Source organism: Aulostomus chinensis, chromosome 3 (genome assembly GCF_037954235.1).
Source record: "Aulostomus chinensis isolate RoL2024-O1b breed Wild chromosome 3, RoL_Achi_v1.0, whole genome shotgun sequence".
NCBI classification, from domain to species: domain Eukaryota; kingdom Metazoa; phylum Chordata; class Actinopteri; order Syngnathiformes; family Aulostomidae; genus Aulostomus; species Aulostomus chinensis.
Genome location: NC_141322.1, coordinates 26150421 through 26169479, shown reverse-complemented (window position 1 = coordinate 26169479; position 19059 = coordinate 26150421). Strand labels below are relative to the sequence as shown.

Genomic DNA, 19059 nt, shown 5'->3' with positions numbered 1-19059 from the left:
AACCCACACCTTATTTAATAATGCCATTTCAGGTTTGACAACACCTTTGAGGTGTGGTTTTTGTAGCAGACCAGTTACTGATGTTCATTTTGACCTGAGCTCTTTCTTTATTGCTTTTTATTACGTTGCAGGCTGGACAATCGCCTACAGTGCTACAGGCCTACACATGAGCCCTAAAATATAAAAATAAAAGATAAAATAAAAACATACAAGATAAGTCCTGCCAGAATCCTCATTCGTGCCCTCAGATTCGGTGCCTGTTGAGGGGATGAGGAGGACTAAAGATCAAAGTGGGTCAGCAAATCCAGAATCAAGTGCAGCTCCAGTGGTGACTCTGTGTCATCGCTTGTTTTTCAAAAAAAGAAAAGGAATTATAAGGGTGGAGTCCAAAGCAGATGTGTTCTGCCCAAAAGGCTTCCAAACTCCAGCCAAAACCAGATGGGTGTGATCGCAGAGGTTTGGCACATCATAAAAATCACAACAGTGACTTATAATTAATTCAGGATTTAAACATGAGTCATATTTCACCATAGAGTAGGTTTCTTTCAGCTTTATTGACACATTTTAGAACAGCGCAAATGGATTGTTTTAAGATCGCACACACACACAAAAAAAATCACCCACAAAATTTACAGAGATGTAAACTTGCATATCTGCTTAAGACGACGTCGCTGTTTTGACGGTAAATTAATTCAGTGCCAAACAAAAGCATAACCCAAAGTACAGATTGAAGTGACGGTGGTCGTTTCACAACACAATCACACACGGAAAACTAGACTGGGAAAGCAAAAGATGGTTTCAGTTGCTAACACATAGCATCTTAACCTCAGACTGTGTTCACGAAGTGTAGACGTGAGCAATGACACCACCCAATGAATGGTCGACTGAGGTCTCTCATTTTGGAACCAGAGGTGATTATTCCTGGACAGATCAGTGGATCTGGAGCCATGTGAGTAAATCTGACTCGGGCAGGTTGCCATGGTAGCAACTTGTCAGCCGTAAGGTAATCATGCTTGAAAAAATAACACTACCGTGCTTCATTGTCTAATTACCCCACATTGAACAATAATTATTTTACAAAATGAACAACAAGCTGTATTCAAGTATTTAAACGACTGGGACCAATAAATTTGTCAATAATTGTAAAAATGTACTTAAGTATTAAATTGAAAGAGAAGTATGGCATGAAAATTAAGAAAAAAAAACTTTCACAATATGACAAATATGCTGACATTTCCAAAAAGTGAGTTTATGCACCTAATTGGAAGGCCCTCTTCAAATATTTATATATTTTGTAAAATATAATCTATTCGCGGACGTACACTTATTTTCTTCTGAACAGGTGAAAAACACTGATGAATAAGCGGTAAATTTAGATCCACAACTTTCTATAATATCCTGCTATAATTTACATTCTGATAGTTCATGTGCTTCGATGTGAGCAGTGGCAGACTGAATTATTGAAGACAGAGTCTTGGCTCCAAACTCTCTCTCTATAAACCATCTTCTAACATTCATATGAAAACGCACTGGAATTTTCATTTTATTTTGAAGGTTTTCAGTAATTTATGTTAAAATTTGCAATGCATTTGAATGCAAACCCAAATATAGACTCTTACATAATAGGATTTCTTGTTGCCCTGCTGGCAGGTTTAAGGAACCTTGGCTTCACTTCTCTAATTCACATTCTCTGTCCGTCCTTTACACAGTCTGTGCTTAAGCTTCACCTTTTCCTACACAGAGAAAGAACCCTAACAGCATATACTTGGTTCTGTACCCTTTTTCGGGAGGCTGCGCTATGAGTAGAAGCATTTACAAGATTGTGGAGTCTCTGTGAAATGAGAAGATGATGCTCAGCATTCCACGGATGGGATGAGGACTTGGAAAAAGAGAGATCAAGTTTAGGCTGTCGGGTTAATCGATGACTTGGGCCAACTTGTGTGCCGCCGCGGTGACGTCGTTCACAAACATGGACTTATTCATTCCTTGCTGCAGAATAAACATTTAAATCAAGATCAGTCACACCGAGCTTAAATGACACGTCAACTAACCACAATTGTGGTGGCTTCTTGGTAAGACAAGTCAAGTTGAATTTTGCGTGCATCCTCAGAAGTCTTATAATGCATCACGCTAAGGTACTGTCATACATGCGCAAACAAAGTCCTGCGAGTGCTGCCTTAAACCTGAGCTACTGGATTCCACAGTCAGACGACTTGAGCGAATCAGTCATTCATTTGCTGTGCACACTGTTTAATCCTTCTGTGTCTGTTTCTTACAAATACCTGAGAGAGGTGTGACCTTCTGAAAAAAAAACCAAATAAACAAAAAAAAGATGGCATGAAAAAAAAAAAAAGGTCACTCACAACTCACCTTTTTAAGGAAGGTTTGCATGTCTTTATCTGACCAGAGGTTGTAGAGAAGCAGCGATGCAGACTTACTGGATTTTGGGAAATATCTAAAAAAAAGGGGTGGGGGGGGGGTTAATCAGTTTGGACTTGAACTCTGACATCAAACAACAAAACATAATCTCTGATGACTCATAGGGGCTTCCTGTGTAACCCTCAGTGTTCTTATAAGCAGACACACTGTCTCTCTGCACATGTAAACCTACTTGTTCTTGCTGAGATCACCCAGTGAGTTTATTACGCTGCTGTTTAACAGGTGTTTGCTCATCTCTGGTTCCTTCATAAGGAGGCAGTTGGTAGTCTGGCACGCCATAGCCAGCGTGTCATCAGACTCATTCCCTTCTTTGGTGCCGGCGCTGAGGATGCCTAGCAGGTCTGGGAGAGCTTTCCGAGCTTCAATAACAAGTCAGACAAGATGTCGCTGGGTATTAAACACAAGCAAACACTTGAAATCTGCAAAAGATTGTTTGGGTTGATGGAAGTCTGTCCTAAATCCATGACACAGATTCGCCGTGTTGTTCATTACAAGGTTAAAAGATAGATTAAAAAAATAGAAATTCAGGTGAATGTGAACACGCTACATTCAGCTGTGGGCAAGTGCCCTTGTCTGGTTATGCATCGGCATCTTACCTATGGTGCTGTGCAGGTTTGGGTTCTTAGCCAGGTTTCCTACCAATGCCACTGTGTTCCTCTTCAAGTTGACTTGGTCTGATTTTAAGAGGGGACTTAGAACTTGCATGCCGTTCAGTTTCTGCACAATGGCCTGGCTCATTACACTGGAGACCTGAATCGCAGAAAACCACATCAACTCATGAAACAAGAGTTCGAACAGAACTGCAAGGAACAGTTTCAAAAACATCTCAGATAATCGCGATCGGTGAGACGAAGCTGCTCAGATGAATCCCCAGATTTTTATTACGTCCTTGTCAGTGCTTTACCGCACAATTTGAAAAGATTTTCTTACAATGCCGTCCTCTGCGGTGAGGTTCTGCAGAGCTCCACAACAGGCCTCCTGCGTGTCTTTGACCTGGCTGCTGCTGAGCAAAGACAAGTAACTCTGCAGAGTTTTGGAGTGGATCAGCCAGCCTGCGCCGCTGGGCTGGGGTTCCTCAACCACAGGGAAGTCAAAGTTGTGCTGGATGAGGAAAAGAACAGAAAGAACTATTTTTGCTATTTTGCAATACCCTACACACATTTCCTCAAATGTGTATAAAAAATGTTTATAATTATATTATATATAATTATTATACTATTTTAAATGGATATGACATCATAATTTACATTTTTATATATAGAGAAGCAATGCAACCCACAAAAATATAACAACAAATTGAAGATCTTATCAATTCAATCTGATATGTAGTAATTTAATTTACATTTTTTGGGATTGACCCGTTTGATCATTTGTCCTTTTACACATCATATTCAAGAAATGCAGAGTTCAAACGTAAATGATGATTGTGTTAATCACATTGTGTGATAGTAAAAGCAAATAAGCTGTGCATTAATGTGTGTTCTGCTTTTTTTGTGTGTGTGTGTGTGTGTGTGCATTTAACAAAGTGTTTGTTTATGGCTCAACAGAAGTTAACAAACTTCCCTCTTACGGATTTCAAGGTCAAATATTTTTCCCACTAGAACCTTCAAAAACAAGAACGTTCTGTGACAAGAAGATTAGAAGCACACGGACAGGCGCTGTCTAGACACACTGACACACTCGTAGGTCCGGTCCTATTTCTGATGAACTGTCACATTTGAAGGCATCCCTGGGTTCGCGTCTGCTGCGCTCCTTCGTGGTTTCACCTTCTGTTCTGCCCCTTTGCTCTGTGGACTGAAGCAGCCGATGGGACCCGCGTCGCCCTGGCTGCTCTTCCTGCCGACGGGCTTTGCAAGAGCTGTGATCCTGCTGAAGAGAGCCGGGGCCTCGGCCTCCAGCTGGAACGTCAGGTTGTGCAGGATGCAAACACAGTTTTCCATAGACTGTTACAACAGGTAGACAAAACAGGAGGGAACGTGAGTAAATCAGTCTGATTTTAACCAACAACAAAAAAAAAAAGCACAATTCAATGCAAGACTGTTAACGTTGTACTTCTGCTGCACTGAACTGCTGGTACTTGATTGGACAGCACTGAATTTGGGTTGGAGTAACCTGAGTCGCTTTTAAACACTGAACTATCTCAGATAATTAGTCTGTAACATGAAAATGAACTAAATAATAACACAGATTATTAAAGTAAGTGAAATTTACCTTGATCTTTGACTGAACTTTAAAAATAGAGAAAAACCTGCGCATTAATCCAGCCGGTAATTCCAAGCAGCTCAGCGATCAACGTGGAAATTCTAAGCCATTTCAGCCAATTTTAGGTTGCAAAATTGTACTGCATCCGTCTTTATGCATGTATGAATCACTAAGTGAACGTGTTCTCAACTCCATCATGAAGCAGATTACACACAACAATGGATGGTTGTTACCAAACTGCATTTCTGTATGCGTGTGTGCGTTCACATTCTACATGAAGGTGTATGTGACACATGAGTGGCACATGTACGTTGGTGAGAGTGAACGACACATCAACAGTCAGTGCAAGTATGTCTTGTTTACCTTATCATCTGGTTTGCCTGCTTCAACGCAGCCTTTAACGTAACTCGTTATCGAGTCGATCAAACCTCGGCATTTTCTCATCGCCTGCCGGTTGCTTTGCTTCGTACTGCTCAGGTTTCTGTTGCAATTCAAACGCGAGGGTTATGTTAATATCTGCATACATTAAGGAGTAAAAAGACGTAGTCAATTGTACTGTGACACTCTGAACAACCGCTAGAAGTTTAAAATACAAATTTATGATGATATTACTGCAGTATTGAGCTGATATTTTAGCACATCAGACCAAAGTGATAATAAACAAAATATAATAAATGAAAAAGAAATTCAAGAGCAACACCAGCCTTCAAAAACACAAGGACCTAAAAGGTTTAATTGACCTGCTATGTTTTTGTCTTAGCATTTTTTTTGAGGGAAACTTTTTTCTCCTTTTTTACAAATGAAACTGCATGAGAAATTTTTAAAGTATTTAAAAAAGGTGTAAAAAATACACTGGCGTTCATATCCTGTCCTTAAGTAGTTAGTTGTTAGTCGATTACCAGAGAAAATGTTGTCGCTGTCGTCTTACACTCCACAACCTGTACTCTGTTTCTGACCTTAGACATCCGGTGGCGTGGAAGAAGACCTCGGCATCTTGCTGGTTACTGGTGGTGCGGTCAGGACCGGTTGTGTACGGCAGGATCACACGTTCCATTAAGACTGGCAGAGCAGTCTTCAGCAGATCTGGCTTCAGGCTGTCTGCTGAGGACAGATTCCACAAAAGACCTGGAGACAAAAAAAAAAACCCCAGACAAACATCAACTGTTAGCAGCACATATTCAAATATTCCTTCACAGCTGGTTTGACATCATTAAAGACAACATGTCTGTTATGAAGGTTTGGAATCTTTCAGAATATTCTAGAGGACAAAATCATTACAGACAAAGCAGAGCATTCAGCCAGTATTATTACAACTAATGTGTTGTAATAATACTGGTGAGGAACCAATAAAACACCTCAGCAGCAAAATGGCAGTGAGACTAGCATGGTGACTGACAGTGGGATTAACAAAGGATTACGGTGAAAACTCTCGCATCCCCGCCTTTACACACTCTTCGTCTCAGCTCCTACCTGTGAGCTGTTTCTGGATCTCCACAGAGTCGGTGTCTCTCAGCAGAGCCACCGCCTCCTTGATGCCCCCACGGCGGTGAATCTCCTCCTTGTTGCTGGGGTCTTTAAAGGAGATGTTACGGAGGGCGGCCGAGGCGGTCTGGCTGACCTGTGGGCTGGAGCTGTGTAGGAGAGCCACCAGGGGGGGTATCCCACCCAACTTTGACACCTGTGAGATGAGAAGGCTCGAGGTTTTAAATACATTTAAATAACTGTAAATTATAAAAACCCCGAACTTTCTTTCAACGTCAAATTACAGTGGGTTGAAAAATGCTTCACTTTGAGAAACGGCAGGATGGACCGAGGAATGTGGAGCTGCTCAGGTCCCGGGTCTCTCAAGAAACAATGTTAATTACCAACTGCGTCCGTCAAAATCTTTGGTGTCTTGGATCATAATAATTCACCAAATCCTATGAAGCTTTAGATGTTTTTGATCCGGTTCCACCAGGATCCCCACCGTTTTTGGATGCTGAGCTTGGAGACCGAGAGGGTGACAGGATCAGTCTCTTCATTTTTGTTGTTGTTTGTGATGACGCAACTATGAGCAATGGTCTCCTCCAGATGTTTTGGTGATAAAGAAAAAAGTTACTCTTACGAATATCCAACTTCTTTAGTTTGTTTTGGATTTCAAACAAAATGTTCATAACACAAAAACCTGTTTTTAAAATGATAATATCAGCATCCGCAAATAGAGGCCAAAACAGGTGTAAAATATCAGCACGGTAAAGTAGTTTTCATCACGTCAGGAAAACATGACACCTCCCATCGGTGGAAGCATATTTGGTTGTAACAGAATAACGAGATCAGCCACCTCCTCTTTTGCCTTGTCGTTGATGAAGGTGTTGTGCTGGATATAAGAAGCTCCACAGTGCTGATATTTCTCATCCTCGCTGGAAAGATACTCCACGGCTTCCTTCATGGTGATGTCAGCGACTCCACTGTTCCCGTTTGCCCTGGAATTAAATAAACATTCTAATAATACCAACAACATGCGCGCTAGATTAAACTGCACTTCCTCACGAACCCTGAATCTCCTTTGCTCTTTGATGGTGATTTCAACGGTTCAACCTGGCTGCATATGAACTGACTGCTGGCTGTGGTGGGCTCTGGACCGTCCAGGGTGCACACAGGCTGCTGCTGCAGGTGCTGGGGGGCTGAGGAGGTGGTTATCAGCTGACGGGTGGTCCTCTCTGCCCTGCAAGTGCTCTTGTTAGATGTTAATCCCTGCAGGGGAGCAGGGTTCCTGGGCACAGAGTTCTGCCAGGCTAGATCCGGCTCGCTGTTGCTGGTGTTGACCTGACCGGCCTTGCCGGAGCCGGCGGCTGCGTAGCTCAGCTCATTGTGGTGGGCGAAGGCTGCTGTGTTCCTCTGTGAGGTTGATCGCTTGGAGTTCATCAGGGATTGTCGATTCATGACTTTCTCTTGTGAGAGCTGCAGAGCCAAAGAATGCATGTTTGTGATTAGGAATGAAATCTATCTGGTGAGGATTTCATCACAAACGCAGCGTCAGTGTGACCGTCACAGAGCTGGCAACAAGGAGCCGTACGCAGCCCTCGAGAGTGGTTAGATTAGCTGCTAGCATCTTCTATGGGAGAGGCTGGTAAACCAATTTCTATGTCAAGGGACAGAAATAAATGGGAAATTGTAGAATAGAAGCGAAATGTTGACTGGGGGGCAAATCAGTTTGGAGCTGCTGTTTTTTTTAATATCTGCATCAACCCACACCCACATACAGCTGCGTAACAGAGGAGGAAACTGAAGATACAAATCACGGAAGAGAAGACTTTGTCCCTGCAACAAGTCACACAACACGGTAATAATAGTACTACAACCAGAAAGTTCAGGCTCATGTTTTGATTAAAAAAAAAAAAAAAGTGGACAGGTTTGAAAAAAAAAAAAAAAAAAGCTCACAGTTTTAGAGAGGCCATTCCCCAAGAAGACGCTTCCACTAGACATGCTCCACTTTGAGGCATCTGCAAACACGTTGTCTTCAAAAACTGGACCTGCAGACAAACGATTGGGGTAATCAGCTGCTGTCTGGTGCACAGTACGTAGCTGAGAACTGACACACGGCTCAACCCTGTAAAAACAACCGGCGTTTAATCAAAATTGTTATGTGGTCGACCATAAAATCGCAAGATGGCAAATTAAAATCTCAGGGTGCTGAAGAGATGTCCTGTCTACGGAAAACAGAAGAAAACAGCTTGTTTCAAACAGTCCCACCCCCCAAAAAGACACATCATTAACATTTTAATGGGTTTTTTTTTTGAGTGATGAATAGAAATTTCAGTCAAAATAATTGCAATTTAATGTTATCCAAATTGTGCAGCCCCTGTTTATGCTGTCAAGATTTTATAATCCATATGCAAATGAAAGAAGAATAAAAGTCCTCAACCATGCAATCCAACATAAAGGTCACATTGCAAACCTTGTTTTGCCCAGTGTGTGTGTGTGTGTGTGTGTGTGTGTGTGTGTGTGTGTGTGTGTAGTACCATTGTGTGGACACACCCTGGCACTCGCCAACAGCTGACCCTGCTACAGCTAGTTGGCCCCACAGCCTTTTAGTAAATCTGCTGAGACAAAGGCCGACCGAGGGTCCACCCTCACACGAACAACGCACCGGCGATGTGTGACAGGTGGACCTTGGAGGACACCGGCAGTGGTAGCACACCTGTCAACAAGCTGATCAAGGTTAGAGCCTTGTTGGGTGTCCAGAGTTCCAGTGAGAGCTACTTGAGTGATGCTGGAACCACAGTAACATGAACTCAGATGCCATCTCCAACCTGCTCAAGGACAAGCACCACCAGGTAACATCGGGAGGACAATTCCTCATCCGCTAACATCGGCAGGCAGCTCGGCGGAAGGTAAAGTGCTGACCACACAGACGAGTGGAGGACAGAAAAGGCTGGTGGTCTGAAGGCCAGGCAGCATCCAGCAGCTGTGTGTGTTGATACCGGCTGCTTCTGCACATGTGTGTGAAGGCAGCAGCTGCACCGTAGTGCACCTGAACATCAAGAGGATCAGGAAACCACCAAACTGTACAGACCGAACTGGTCCTGGAACTGATGAATACAGGTAACTGAGCAGTTGTTGCTTTCTGTATTCTATGAATTCTTTTCATACTGAGTAGAAAGCAGCCTGGCAGGATGACCCTGGTGTTCCATCCAGTCTACCTGTCTTCACTGTGAGTGAAGGGCAGCTGTCAGCAGTACCTTCTTCAACATGACTGGGGAGCATTCCAACATCCACAGACGCTTTCACAGAGCATCAGCTGTCTTTAGGACATTTAGACACATGTGACTGCGGTATTTCAGAACTTCATCCCTCCACGAAGTTGCTGCATACTGTCTGTTCACGCTTCTTTATCAGAGCCTAGCTTACCAGCTGCTGTTCCATCCAACCCAGAGAGAACAGCTATGCAAGCAGCCCTCAGGACATCCTGGACACTGCCCAGTGTGCTCACGTGCCTGACCACTGACCCTGTCGGCCCGTGGCAGGTGAGGTGCAGTGTCCGTGGTGAAGATGCCATGGCGGTCGCTACCACACAGTGTTATACAGCTAGAGAGAGGTGGAATCACTACACCATCAGATCAGATGAAGAATGATTTGTGGAAGTTCAAGATCAGACTGGAGCTGGAGGAGGGTTTCACGCCGAGGTTTGGAGGAGAGGACAACCAAGGAGATCCAAGTGAGATACGGCAAAGTCAGCTTTATCAGTTGGACTCATAATATTGGCTGCTATCGGGCTGTTATCAGTGCTGTCTGATACATGCAGGTAGAAAACCATTCCGTAGCAGATCATAATTCGGTAAACGATGATTTGGATAGTTTACAATTAATCTATTCCATGCTAAATATCATCATTAAACTGTAAATTGCCCCGCCTCCATTACACATCCCTTCACTTTAACTACACTTGGATATTTGAATTTTCTCTCTTCTCAGTGAGCAGCCCTCCTACCTTCTGCAGAAGGAGTACTGGTTCGAAATGCTTTGTTGGTATGAATTTTAGGCCTTATAATGACCCAGAAACTGGGATTTCTTACCTTTCGTAAGCCAACTGTCATTCATTTTCTATCATCAGGACCAGTGAGTGTCAGACTCCATGCGTGTTTTTGTTCTTTATATTCAGGAACTCTCATTCATTTATTTTTTTATTCTTACTTGTAGGAGATAAGGAAGTGGATCCACTCCGGGAGCTGCACCGCCTGGATTTGGTTCTCCGAATACTCTGCACTTGTTGCAGGACGCGCTGCTCCCCTGATCGGCACTGGTTGATGGACGGAATAGCCAGCGACGTGTCGTCCACGTTACTGATGGCGATGGCTGATTTGAGCGGGTCGATGGTGCCCATTTTGGAACATGAAGACGATCTCAAAGCGGCCACCACAGTAACCCAGTCTGCTGCAGAGTGTCGAGGGAAAATCTGAGGTAAAAGCACACCTTGCCCAGCCCAGCGAGGTAGACCACGCCCACAGTAGCCCGACACTTTCACTCCCTGATAACCACGTGATTAGTAAAAGCCGCTCATGCAGGCGTGAAAGAGTCTGCAGCAGGATATCCAGTGTCACACACACTGATATGCCAGTTTACTATCACATTGTAAGCGGTGGGAGATTATTTTATTAAATTAATTTTATTAAATTATTTTATGTGCCTCATCATAAACTCTACAAAGTAAGATAGAAGCTCATCAAAAATAAACATTTTAACACGTGACTGTAAAACCGCCCTCTAACTAATAAAAACATAATTAAAATGTCCTATTGTAGTACATTAAAGCGTTCTGGTACAGAAATAAGATTGTATCTGTGGTATTAGAGGCCAGTGAGAAAATACTGACAGCTACTGGATTAATGAGAGTTCTCGGTTTAGTTTATTTGAATTCTTGATCTGAACGCATCCGTACCTATTCGATAAATGTCACACGTTTTTGTGTGTGAACGCAAAGTAGAATAAAACATATTAGTATACAATAAAAGGAGAGAAAGTAAATTCAAAGGATTGCCTGCGGGATATTCCAATCACATCCCACCTACTTATCAGCTGCTGTTCGGCAGACGCCTGGAGTGGCTTTATCAGTTATTGGCGTTTTCAGTTGTGACGCATAAAAGGAACCCGATTGCCTCTTATCCATTAAACGTGAACAATAAAAAGAAATGCACCACACCCAAAAGTGCTGTTGGCCCCGGGCGCACCTGTGCCGTCTGGGGTGTGTGTGTGTGTGTGTGTGTGTGTGTGAGATCGCTCCTCCAGCAGTTCCACGTTGACTGGTAATTTTAGTGACTCACTGTCTGGGAGGTTGTCAGGTGGGTGTAGATCGCTCTCTAGCGGTCCATGTGTGAACCTCTGGTTCATAAATCAACAGTGGACACGCATCAATTCCATATTCATATTCTCTGGTGCGTCACCCCATAATGCAGCACATCAAGAGTCTGAAATCATGAGTACAGATCCTTTATTATTGCTTTCATAACTATGCTCATCACAATTTTCAAGTGGAATGAACATTACAAATCGTAAGAAACTTTATGAACCTCAATAAAAATTAAGAACTAAGTGATTTGGCTCAGGCTGAGTCACGTAACACTGTTAAAAAGTGCGGATATACTGTGTAACACTGAGTGAAGGTTAGTCACTGCACGCTAAAGATTGACTATTTCCATAGACACATGATTCTTATAATATAAGACATTTTTTATAACATTCACTGTGCTGTAATTAAGCTACCTGGAGTGTGTGTGTGTGTGTGTGTGCGTTGTGTGTTAGCGTTAAAAAAAAAAACCTTCTTACCCGTTGCTAGACTACATCTGGAAGTGACAACTGGCGCGTGGTTTTCCAGTACTGGACTTGGCGATGTGTCCTGCACAAATGTTACTGACCCTTTCAGTATGCAAGAAAAAAGACAACAACACAAAACACCTGGTCCCACTACGACTGTGGCTGGGTGGAATGGGAGGTGAACCTGAGGCTTTAAAAACGTAAGTGTTCACTTGTATGAACTTTAACAGACAGCAGTAGCACAGAAGTGTCTTATTGTGTGGTAGGAAGCATAGCCGTGTAGGTGCATAGAGTGAAATCTGGGCGTCACGAAAGGCTAAAGAAGATATAAAAGTATAAAATGTCAATGCATGTGTCCTGCACTCCTCACACACACGTCCTTCAAATTTTCCGCTGTACAGAATCTCAAAAGCATAAAACACATTCACTGAATTCAAGACTCCCTCAAAGCGTCTTCTTACAGCTTCTTCAAATGGTTTCATTTCAATAAACCCTTCAATTTCTAGATTATTCTTCTGGATCAAAGGCACCGGGCTCCTCACCCTCTGGGGCTTTCCGCTGGGGGTTGTGGAGCGGAGCAAGAGGAAATCCCCTGAGCTTCTCCTGCAGGCTACCTACAGCTAGCCTCATCTGGTCCTCAGCGCCCTGAAGAGATTTCAGCTCCATGGTGTAGAAGATGTACAGCAGGGAGGTGGTAAGCAGGATGGTGAAGCACAGCCCGGCCAGGAGGTAGAAGGAGGTACGAGGGAAAGGTTGTTCAGCACCGAGAGCCAACCAGGGCACGGCAGCGATGGCCAGCTCCAGGATCAGCAGAGCCATGCCCATCACTCCGGTGCGTGCTGCCGTGTAGCGCATTCTCTCAGCACAGTGCAAGCCCACCTTGACTTCTGTACGGGCTTCTGTCAAAATATCGACCAACTCAGCAACATTCCCTAAACACGAGAGAGAGGGAGAGAGAGCAAGTCAAATAAAGCAGGTACAACAACTTTAGCTTAGCAAAAGAGTTCAGGAAAAGTACCTCCAGCACAGTCTTGATCCTTGGATTGCCTCTTGATCTCCCTGTGAAGGACAATTTTTAGCTCAGCAGTCAGAGCCTCATGGTCAGAGTAGGGGAAAGGATGGCCGGGGACGGAGCCTTTGGTGGTGGACATGGAATCACAATCAATGTCTGCTTTGGAAGAACCCTGCGAATTACAAATGCTTTGTAGTTAAAACACATTAATCGGTAACAAAGGCCTCGCTGGTCGGATTAGAATACTGCAAATGAGAAGAAGCAAAGCTTTGGCTCACCTTGAACAGGATATAGTCGATTCGGATCCCCTTCTCAAAGGGACCAAGCTCTTTTTTATTGATAAAAGGGTTGTCTGCTATGAGCGTAATACCGTCCTCACATCCCTACCACAGAAATAAAGTTTTAACTGTAACGCAATCAACAAAAAAAACACTGCTCGGATCCTCTTTTAATATCAATGGATTTATCACAAAAGCTAACAACCTACGTCAAACTTAGTAGTCTCTAAGTAGGAGTCCCGTAGCCCAGTATAAGCCCTCAGTAGTCTGTTGCCAAGGTCCTGAGGGTGCATGTTGAGGTCACCGCCTAGAATCACCATGTCGGCTCCGACAGAGGTGTGGCTGGCAGGACACGACACAACTCAATGAAAGGATGAAACTCCGGTGAAGTTACTACGTGTGTTGTGAAGTGCCGAGCAGCGGCATCCTACCGAATGAACTGCTGCAGCTCCCAGGACTGAACCACTCGGTGAGGTAGGTAAGAGTCCCTCTCTCTGCAGTACTCAGCATGCAGCTGCAATCCACACACACTCGTCAACAGCTTATTTAACAGCGAGGAGAGACAAAGGCTGATAGGAAACCTACATGAGTGACATAGACGTTGGCAGTCAGCTTGCCAAAGCTGATGACAGCCAAACCAACAGCTTTACCTCCAAACCAGTCACCATGGTTAACCTACACATAGGAAAAAAAAGTTGTGACATTAAAACTATGTATATTTATGATAAAGGCAGTGATATGGTGGTTTTCTGAGCAGCAGGGGCCTGTTGATACCAAGTGATACACACAGAGACAGGCACATTAAATGTGTTAATCTGAGAATTGGCAGAGTACCGCACAACATGATGTAACATGACGCGAGGGGACACAAATGACACCTGCTGGAACAAGAGGTAAAAAGACTTTCAGTTCTACCAGGACATCCTCCGAGCTTATGACTGAGCTCATGACCGACCACGAATCTGGACCAAGAGCAGTTGTGCTCAAGATAAAACCGCGGTTGATAACAGCTGGCGCGAGACTGACCAGGCCTGTAGCAGTCGGTGCAGACAGGTCATTTTCTCTTCTTTTCGCCTCTGTCGTGATTACTGTACTGTTAACTTGTAGTACCTGGAAGCAGCACTCGCGGTACTTTGGTGCACAGACGTTCCACAGAGATGTTGTTATTTCAGGGAGAACAACTATTCTCTTTACCAGTGTCCCAAAATGAGATCAAAACATTTGGAGCTAAAAAATGCTGCACAATGTTGCTTTAAAGATCAATTTTTTTCAGAGGATATTGTTCCCTGCAGGCACTGACCTTTTGACATATATATCTCGTTAATTTTGGCTGCATAATGAATCAAGATATCATCGAAATCACGTCGCAAATTTCCAATTCACGGCAGTTTTTATTTCAGTTAAAATTGTGGTGCGACAGAAATGCCTCAAAGTACGAATCGTATTCTCCAGATGAAAAACAGCTTGTTTGCTTTTCCCAGACCCCCGCGAACGCCACGCTGTCAGTGACTGTAGTAGACCTACCTTGTATGGATAACCATTCAGTGAGTAGCGGTACAGAAATGCATCTTGGATTCTGTGTTTGGAGAAAATGGCCAGTCCGCTGCCTATGACTCCACTGCGTAATGACAGAAAAAAAAGAAAAAAGAAAAAGAGCAAGTCATGAGCAGAGGTTTCCCTCTTGGAGCCAGCAGTACATGATGACTACTGTGGGATGTAACGGGTCACTGCCTTGGATTTTCCTATAAGATCTGAGAACCTGTCGACTAGAGTTGAGATTTTTTCCGGAGCAGCAGATGGGATTAGAAAGGTTTGAATAATCTCAGTCTTGTGCCTTGATATGGAGGCCATGAAAAGTATTAAAGCTCCCAAACACCATGGTAATCCTTTTAGGTCCTGCCTAGGCCTCAGTTTAAGCTACTGAAGGACTAAGGCTGTGAAATTACCACAGTACTTTGATAGTTTATGGAAAATGTACCTTTTGAAGTAATGTGAGTGCGGGTGACTGAAGGCCAGTTTCTTTTTCAGGGAGAGAAAGTCTTTTTCACTCCAAATCTGCGGAAAGAAAATCAGCAGGACACTTTAAAGAAACAGTATGTTCAGCCTTAGATACCAGCCCATCCATTCATCCATGTTCTATACTGCTTATCCGTTAAGGGTCGTGGGGGGTGGAGCCTATCCCAGCTGACATTGGGTGAGAGGCGGGGTTCACCCTGGACAGGTCGCCAGTCCATCGCAGGGCCATCAGGAGCAATTAGGGGTTCAGTATCTTGCTCAAGGATACTTGGACATGGTCACCGGGGGAAGTGAGGATTGAACCAGCGACCCTTCGGTTGCTAGACAGCCATTCTACCTCTGAGACATGCTGCCCTTCTTCAGATACCAGCACTGTTTCAATTAGCAGAGCGCCAAAAAATACTGAAGACTGGCAACAAAACAAAGCTCTGTTTCATAGAAGCCTTGCGGTTTAGGTGATGGAGTTTCTGGGGTGTGGAAAACACTTTTGATGCCAGTTTCTATCTGAAGCTGCAGGTGTTTGGCTCCCCTCCCACAGCGTCTCCCTGCTGAAGTGGGGTGAGACATTTGTGGCTCTGTTTTTCACTGCTGTCGGCATGTTCACGGCAACATTTCACATCTTTTTTTTTACAAATTAAACCCAAACTACATCCACAGTTGCGAACATTTGGCGTGAGATTCTTCACCGTGTGTACATCATGTAGGATGTTTGGAGAAGTGAAGAGGCGAGACAGGAGAGGGTGTGGGCAGGGCTTGGGTAGATTTAGTGACAATCTGAACGCTTCGGGGGGCGGGGGGGATTTGAAAGCATCAACAGCACTTAGTTGACACCTCCCGCCCCCACTCCCCCCAAAAACAAAACCAACTGAATTTTGAGATGTGTTGATAGACAACTTCTGCATCTGATTTTTTGCCTTTCCCTGTCTACTTCAATGTAGCTGCATCTTACACATTAATCGTGCTGCATGTAATTGTATCAGGGAATCCTCACAACCGTAACTGAAATCAGAGTGTGAGGGCTTCCACCCACCTCCTGGAGCAAAACAAAATCATGCTCCTCCTTGCATAACACTTCTCTGATCATGGCATAACGCTCAGAAAGGTGTTTGCTGAGGTACCGAATCCCCCTTGAAAAGAGACAGAGGTGGTATGAACAATGAATTACTGTGCATAAACACACACACACACACACACACACACACACACACACACACACCGAGAATCCATAGAAAACAAAGCCACTGACCAGCAGTTGAGAGAAAAGACTCGGACGCTGATGGAGTCCGTGCTGGCCATGCTGACGGCTCGGTGGAGCAGCAGATGTGCCGATGGAGTGTCTGATCCAGCAGATAACAATGCGACTGCTCCTAATGCAACACACACAAAAGTAATGATGACAACCCGAACTGATGAGGACCTAATCTAAAGCGACACGTCTGCCATGACCTCCAGTTAAATAAAAGCAATGAAATAAAACGGGACCAATTCAGACCAACTGCAGGCCAGGAGTAAATGAACACACAAGATTTAATAAAATATAAACGTAGTTACACGAACCACAAAATCACGAGTCACAAGAAAATTATGGGGGAGGGAAGCCACAAAAAAAGTGCCAAGTATGCACCAGAAGTGCAGATTAAGCAAACTGCATCGATTTCAGCTCTCAGATTTAGAACTTTGAACCAATAATGGCTGTTAGAGGGCTGAGAAATAAGTGCTTCAGCCAATGTCCTGATTCAAAACATCTGCTTTATTCCTCTCTGATGTTTGAATTAGGAAGTATGAGCTTCAAAAAATATACACACAGTCATGGCACACAAAATAAGTTCCTCTTTGATTCATCCTGATAAAACTAAAAAGAAAAGCTTACAAATAGGCAGAACTTACCCCCCAAAATGAATTTAATTATTTATTTCTAATTGTGCCACAACATTTTTACATCTGTAAATCTCAACGTTTGTAGTTCGCGAAAGGTCAACAGTCCAGTATCTGTGCCAATGAAAATAAGAATAACATTATTTTAAAAGAAAAAGTAAAAGAAGTGGTTGAATTCATTCATATCTCCTGAGAGTGTAACAATACCCCCCACCCCCAAACGCAGAGCGCTGAATTAGCTTAATAGAGAGAAAAGGAGCTGGGAAATGAAAGAAAAACTGGCTATTCTGGTTATTTACAGAGTGAAAACATAGTAACAATGTATTTCATAGTAATGTTCAACTCTTGAACTGACCTGAAGTGTACCGAGCCCCGTGAGTGCATCCAAAAGGATGCTAGTACCACAGCAGTACAGACGCAGCAGATATTCTGCTGATGCAGGTAACAGTATCACTTCACGGGCTCCAGAAGTCACGTGACGGCCCATCTTCTCAAGACAACATTAACTTAGCTAACAAACGCCACAGATAAAAGCTTTCAATGTTAGGTTCGTTAGCTCTGTGAATACTTTATCAGCTGAAATTGACAGTGCCAAGATGAATCTGTTGACACACACACACACAAACACTCACTCACTCACTCACTCACACACACACACACGCACAAGAACTACACGATGACAGTCGAACATAAGCCGAGTAAACAGCGCTGGCTAGCTTAAATGTTACCTCTAAAGGCCGGTGAAACCTAGCGACAGCTTTAGTTAACTAGCCGTAAACGTCCATCACTTTATTTAACTCACCTCGCCGACCTGCTGACGTGAGCTGAAGTTAACCGGGCCGTTTGACGTGCAGTTGCAAGTCTTATCGGACACACTTCCTGTTAGCCTGCTGAACGAGCTAGCTTTACCGTAGCGTCACTTTAAAAAAAATCCTGATCGAGACTACCATTGTAAACCGGTCAGCACGTTAGGTACCGACCACAGTCTTTGCAGTATTTAGCTGTACTTACATTGCTACCTGCATTTTGCAACCGGCGTCAAGCTAGCTCTGATAATGTCAAGAACTTCCTCTCTCACCGGTACAGTTTGTCTTCCTTTTGAAATAAAGCAGATACTAGCGTCAGTGTGTTTGAATAAAAATGGGCCCTCGAATATATGTGTTGAGCTATTTTTTTTACTGCCACGAGCAGGAACTGGAAAGACGCAATAGTAAAAATTACAACAACAAAAAAATTACAGTTGTTTCTCAGTAATATTTTATTGCCCGTGGTATTTTTTCTTCTAACTTGATAGCAGCTTCCGGTTTACCACAGTGGAATTCTGGGAGCTGAAGTCCTTTTCCAAACCCACTCTGATACTTAGTATTTCTATAACAGGTTGATCCATTCAGCATTTCCTTTTCTTTTCCTAGGCTCTGTTGTTCAGTACAACTCTTTCATCATAACTTTAGAGAAGAACAAATATTAAAATAACCTAGGTTGTACCGAAAAAGAATTGAAACACATTCACAACTCACAAAACTGAATACTACATTTATAGATAGATATATTTTTGATACAAATAAAACACCCAGTTATGGAGTTCAGCATCTCAATATGTGTGACCCGAAATAAACCAATTTATGTTCATTCTTTGGGCTCCTCTCTAATGTTTGTGAACTGGAGTACATATGAAAACAAAGTGTGAAAGTAACAGTACTATTTCCCATGAAGATGTCATGAAATAGAAGTCAAAAGTAGCAGACAAAGAAATGAAGTACTCAGAATCCCCAATGCTGAGGCAGCTACAGTATTAGAAGTGTGACTGTGTCTGTGGGGTCTTTGCCCCGCTGAAATTTGTTATGCAATCCTGTATTTTGACTAGATTTTATTTCCAGCCTCAGTTTGAACGCGCTCAAATCTGATAAAATGACAACGGTTATGTAGTTGAAATCAATAAACTGGGTC

At 43.4% G+C, this 19059-nt stretch overlaps 2 protein-coding genes across 6 annotated transcripts; both read right to left on the bottom strand.

The window, feature by feature from the left end:
- Positions 1-543: 543 nt before the first annotated feature.
- pkp1b (plakophilin 1b) lies at positions 544-10560 on the bottom strand. Its single transcript, XM_086200853.1, has 13 exons — positions 10315-10560; positions 8062-8153; positions 7175-7581; positions 6962-7103; positions 6112-6319; positions 5598-5766; positions 5005-5122; positions 4206-4382; positions 3370-3540; positions 3036-3189; positions 2612-2798; positions 2371-2455; positions 544-1989 (listed from the first exon to the last, which is right to left on the bottom strand). Exons 1-13 carry the CDS (start codon positions 10502-10504, stop codon positions 1915-1917), a joined length of 2175 nt encoding a protein of 724 aa, XP_086056979.1. The 5' UTR covers positions 10505-10560; the 3' UTR covers positions 544-1914.
- A 1031-nt stretch (positions 10561-11591) lies between these two features.
- Positions 11592-18286, bottom strand: LOC147268420 (sphingomyelin phosphodiesterase 2-like). 5 transcript variants are annotated; one of them, XM_086200851.1, is made up of 11 exons: positions 18124-18281; positions 16484-16604; positions 16268-16364; positions 15200-15276; positions 14746-14839; positions 13807-13896; positions 13653-13735; positions 13431-13563; positions 13222-13326; positions 12950-13115; positions 11592-12863 (listed from the first exon to the last, which is right to left on the bottom strand). In XM_086200851.1, the coding sequence occupies exons 2-11, from the start codon at positions 16531-16533 to the stop codon at positions 12439-12441; spliced, it is 1320 nt and encodes a 439-aa protein (XP_086056977.1). In that variant the 5' UTR covers positions 16534-16604; positions 18124-18281; the 3' UTR covers positions 11592-12438. The 5 variants fall into 5 exon arrangements, with proteins under 5 accessions (XP_086056977.1, XP_086056975.1, XP_086056976.1 ...); XM_086200849.1 differs by having other exon boundaries at positions 17915-18280; XM_086200850.1 differs by lacking the exon at positions 18124-18281 and adding an exon at positions 17468-17777.
- Positions 18287-19059: the final 773 nt, after the last annotated feature.

Coding starts and splice junctions, on each gene's coding strand:
- LOC147268420 (XM_086200848.1), bottom strand. CDS start 17,496: ATGCACTCACGGGGCTCGGTACACTTCAG. Junction 15,277..16,483: donor GTCTTTTCTCTCAACTGCTG/GTCAGTGGCTTT, acceptor TTCTTTCCGCAG/ATTTGGAGTGAAAAAGACTT. Junction 14,840..15,199: donor CACTCACATTACTTCAAAAG/GTACATTTTCCA, acceptor GTCATTACGCAG/TGGAGTCATAGGCAGCGGAC.
- pkp1b (XM_086200853.1), bottom strand. CDS start 10,504: ATGGGCACCATCGACCCGCTCAAATCAGCCATCGCCATCAGTAACGTG. Junction 8,154..10,314: donor CACTTCCTTATCTCCTACAA/GTAAGAATAAAA, acceptor GTTTGTCTGCAG/GTCCAGTTTTTGAAGACAAC. Junction 5,123..5,597: donor CACGCCACCGGATGTCTAAG/GTCAGAAACAGA, acceptor GAATTGCAACAG/AAACCTGAGCAGTACGAAGC.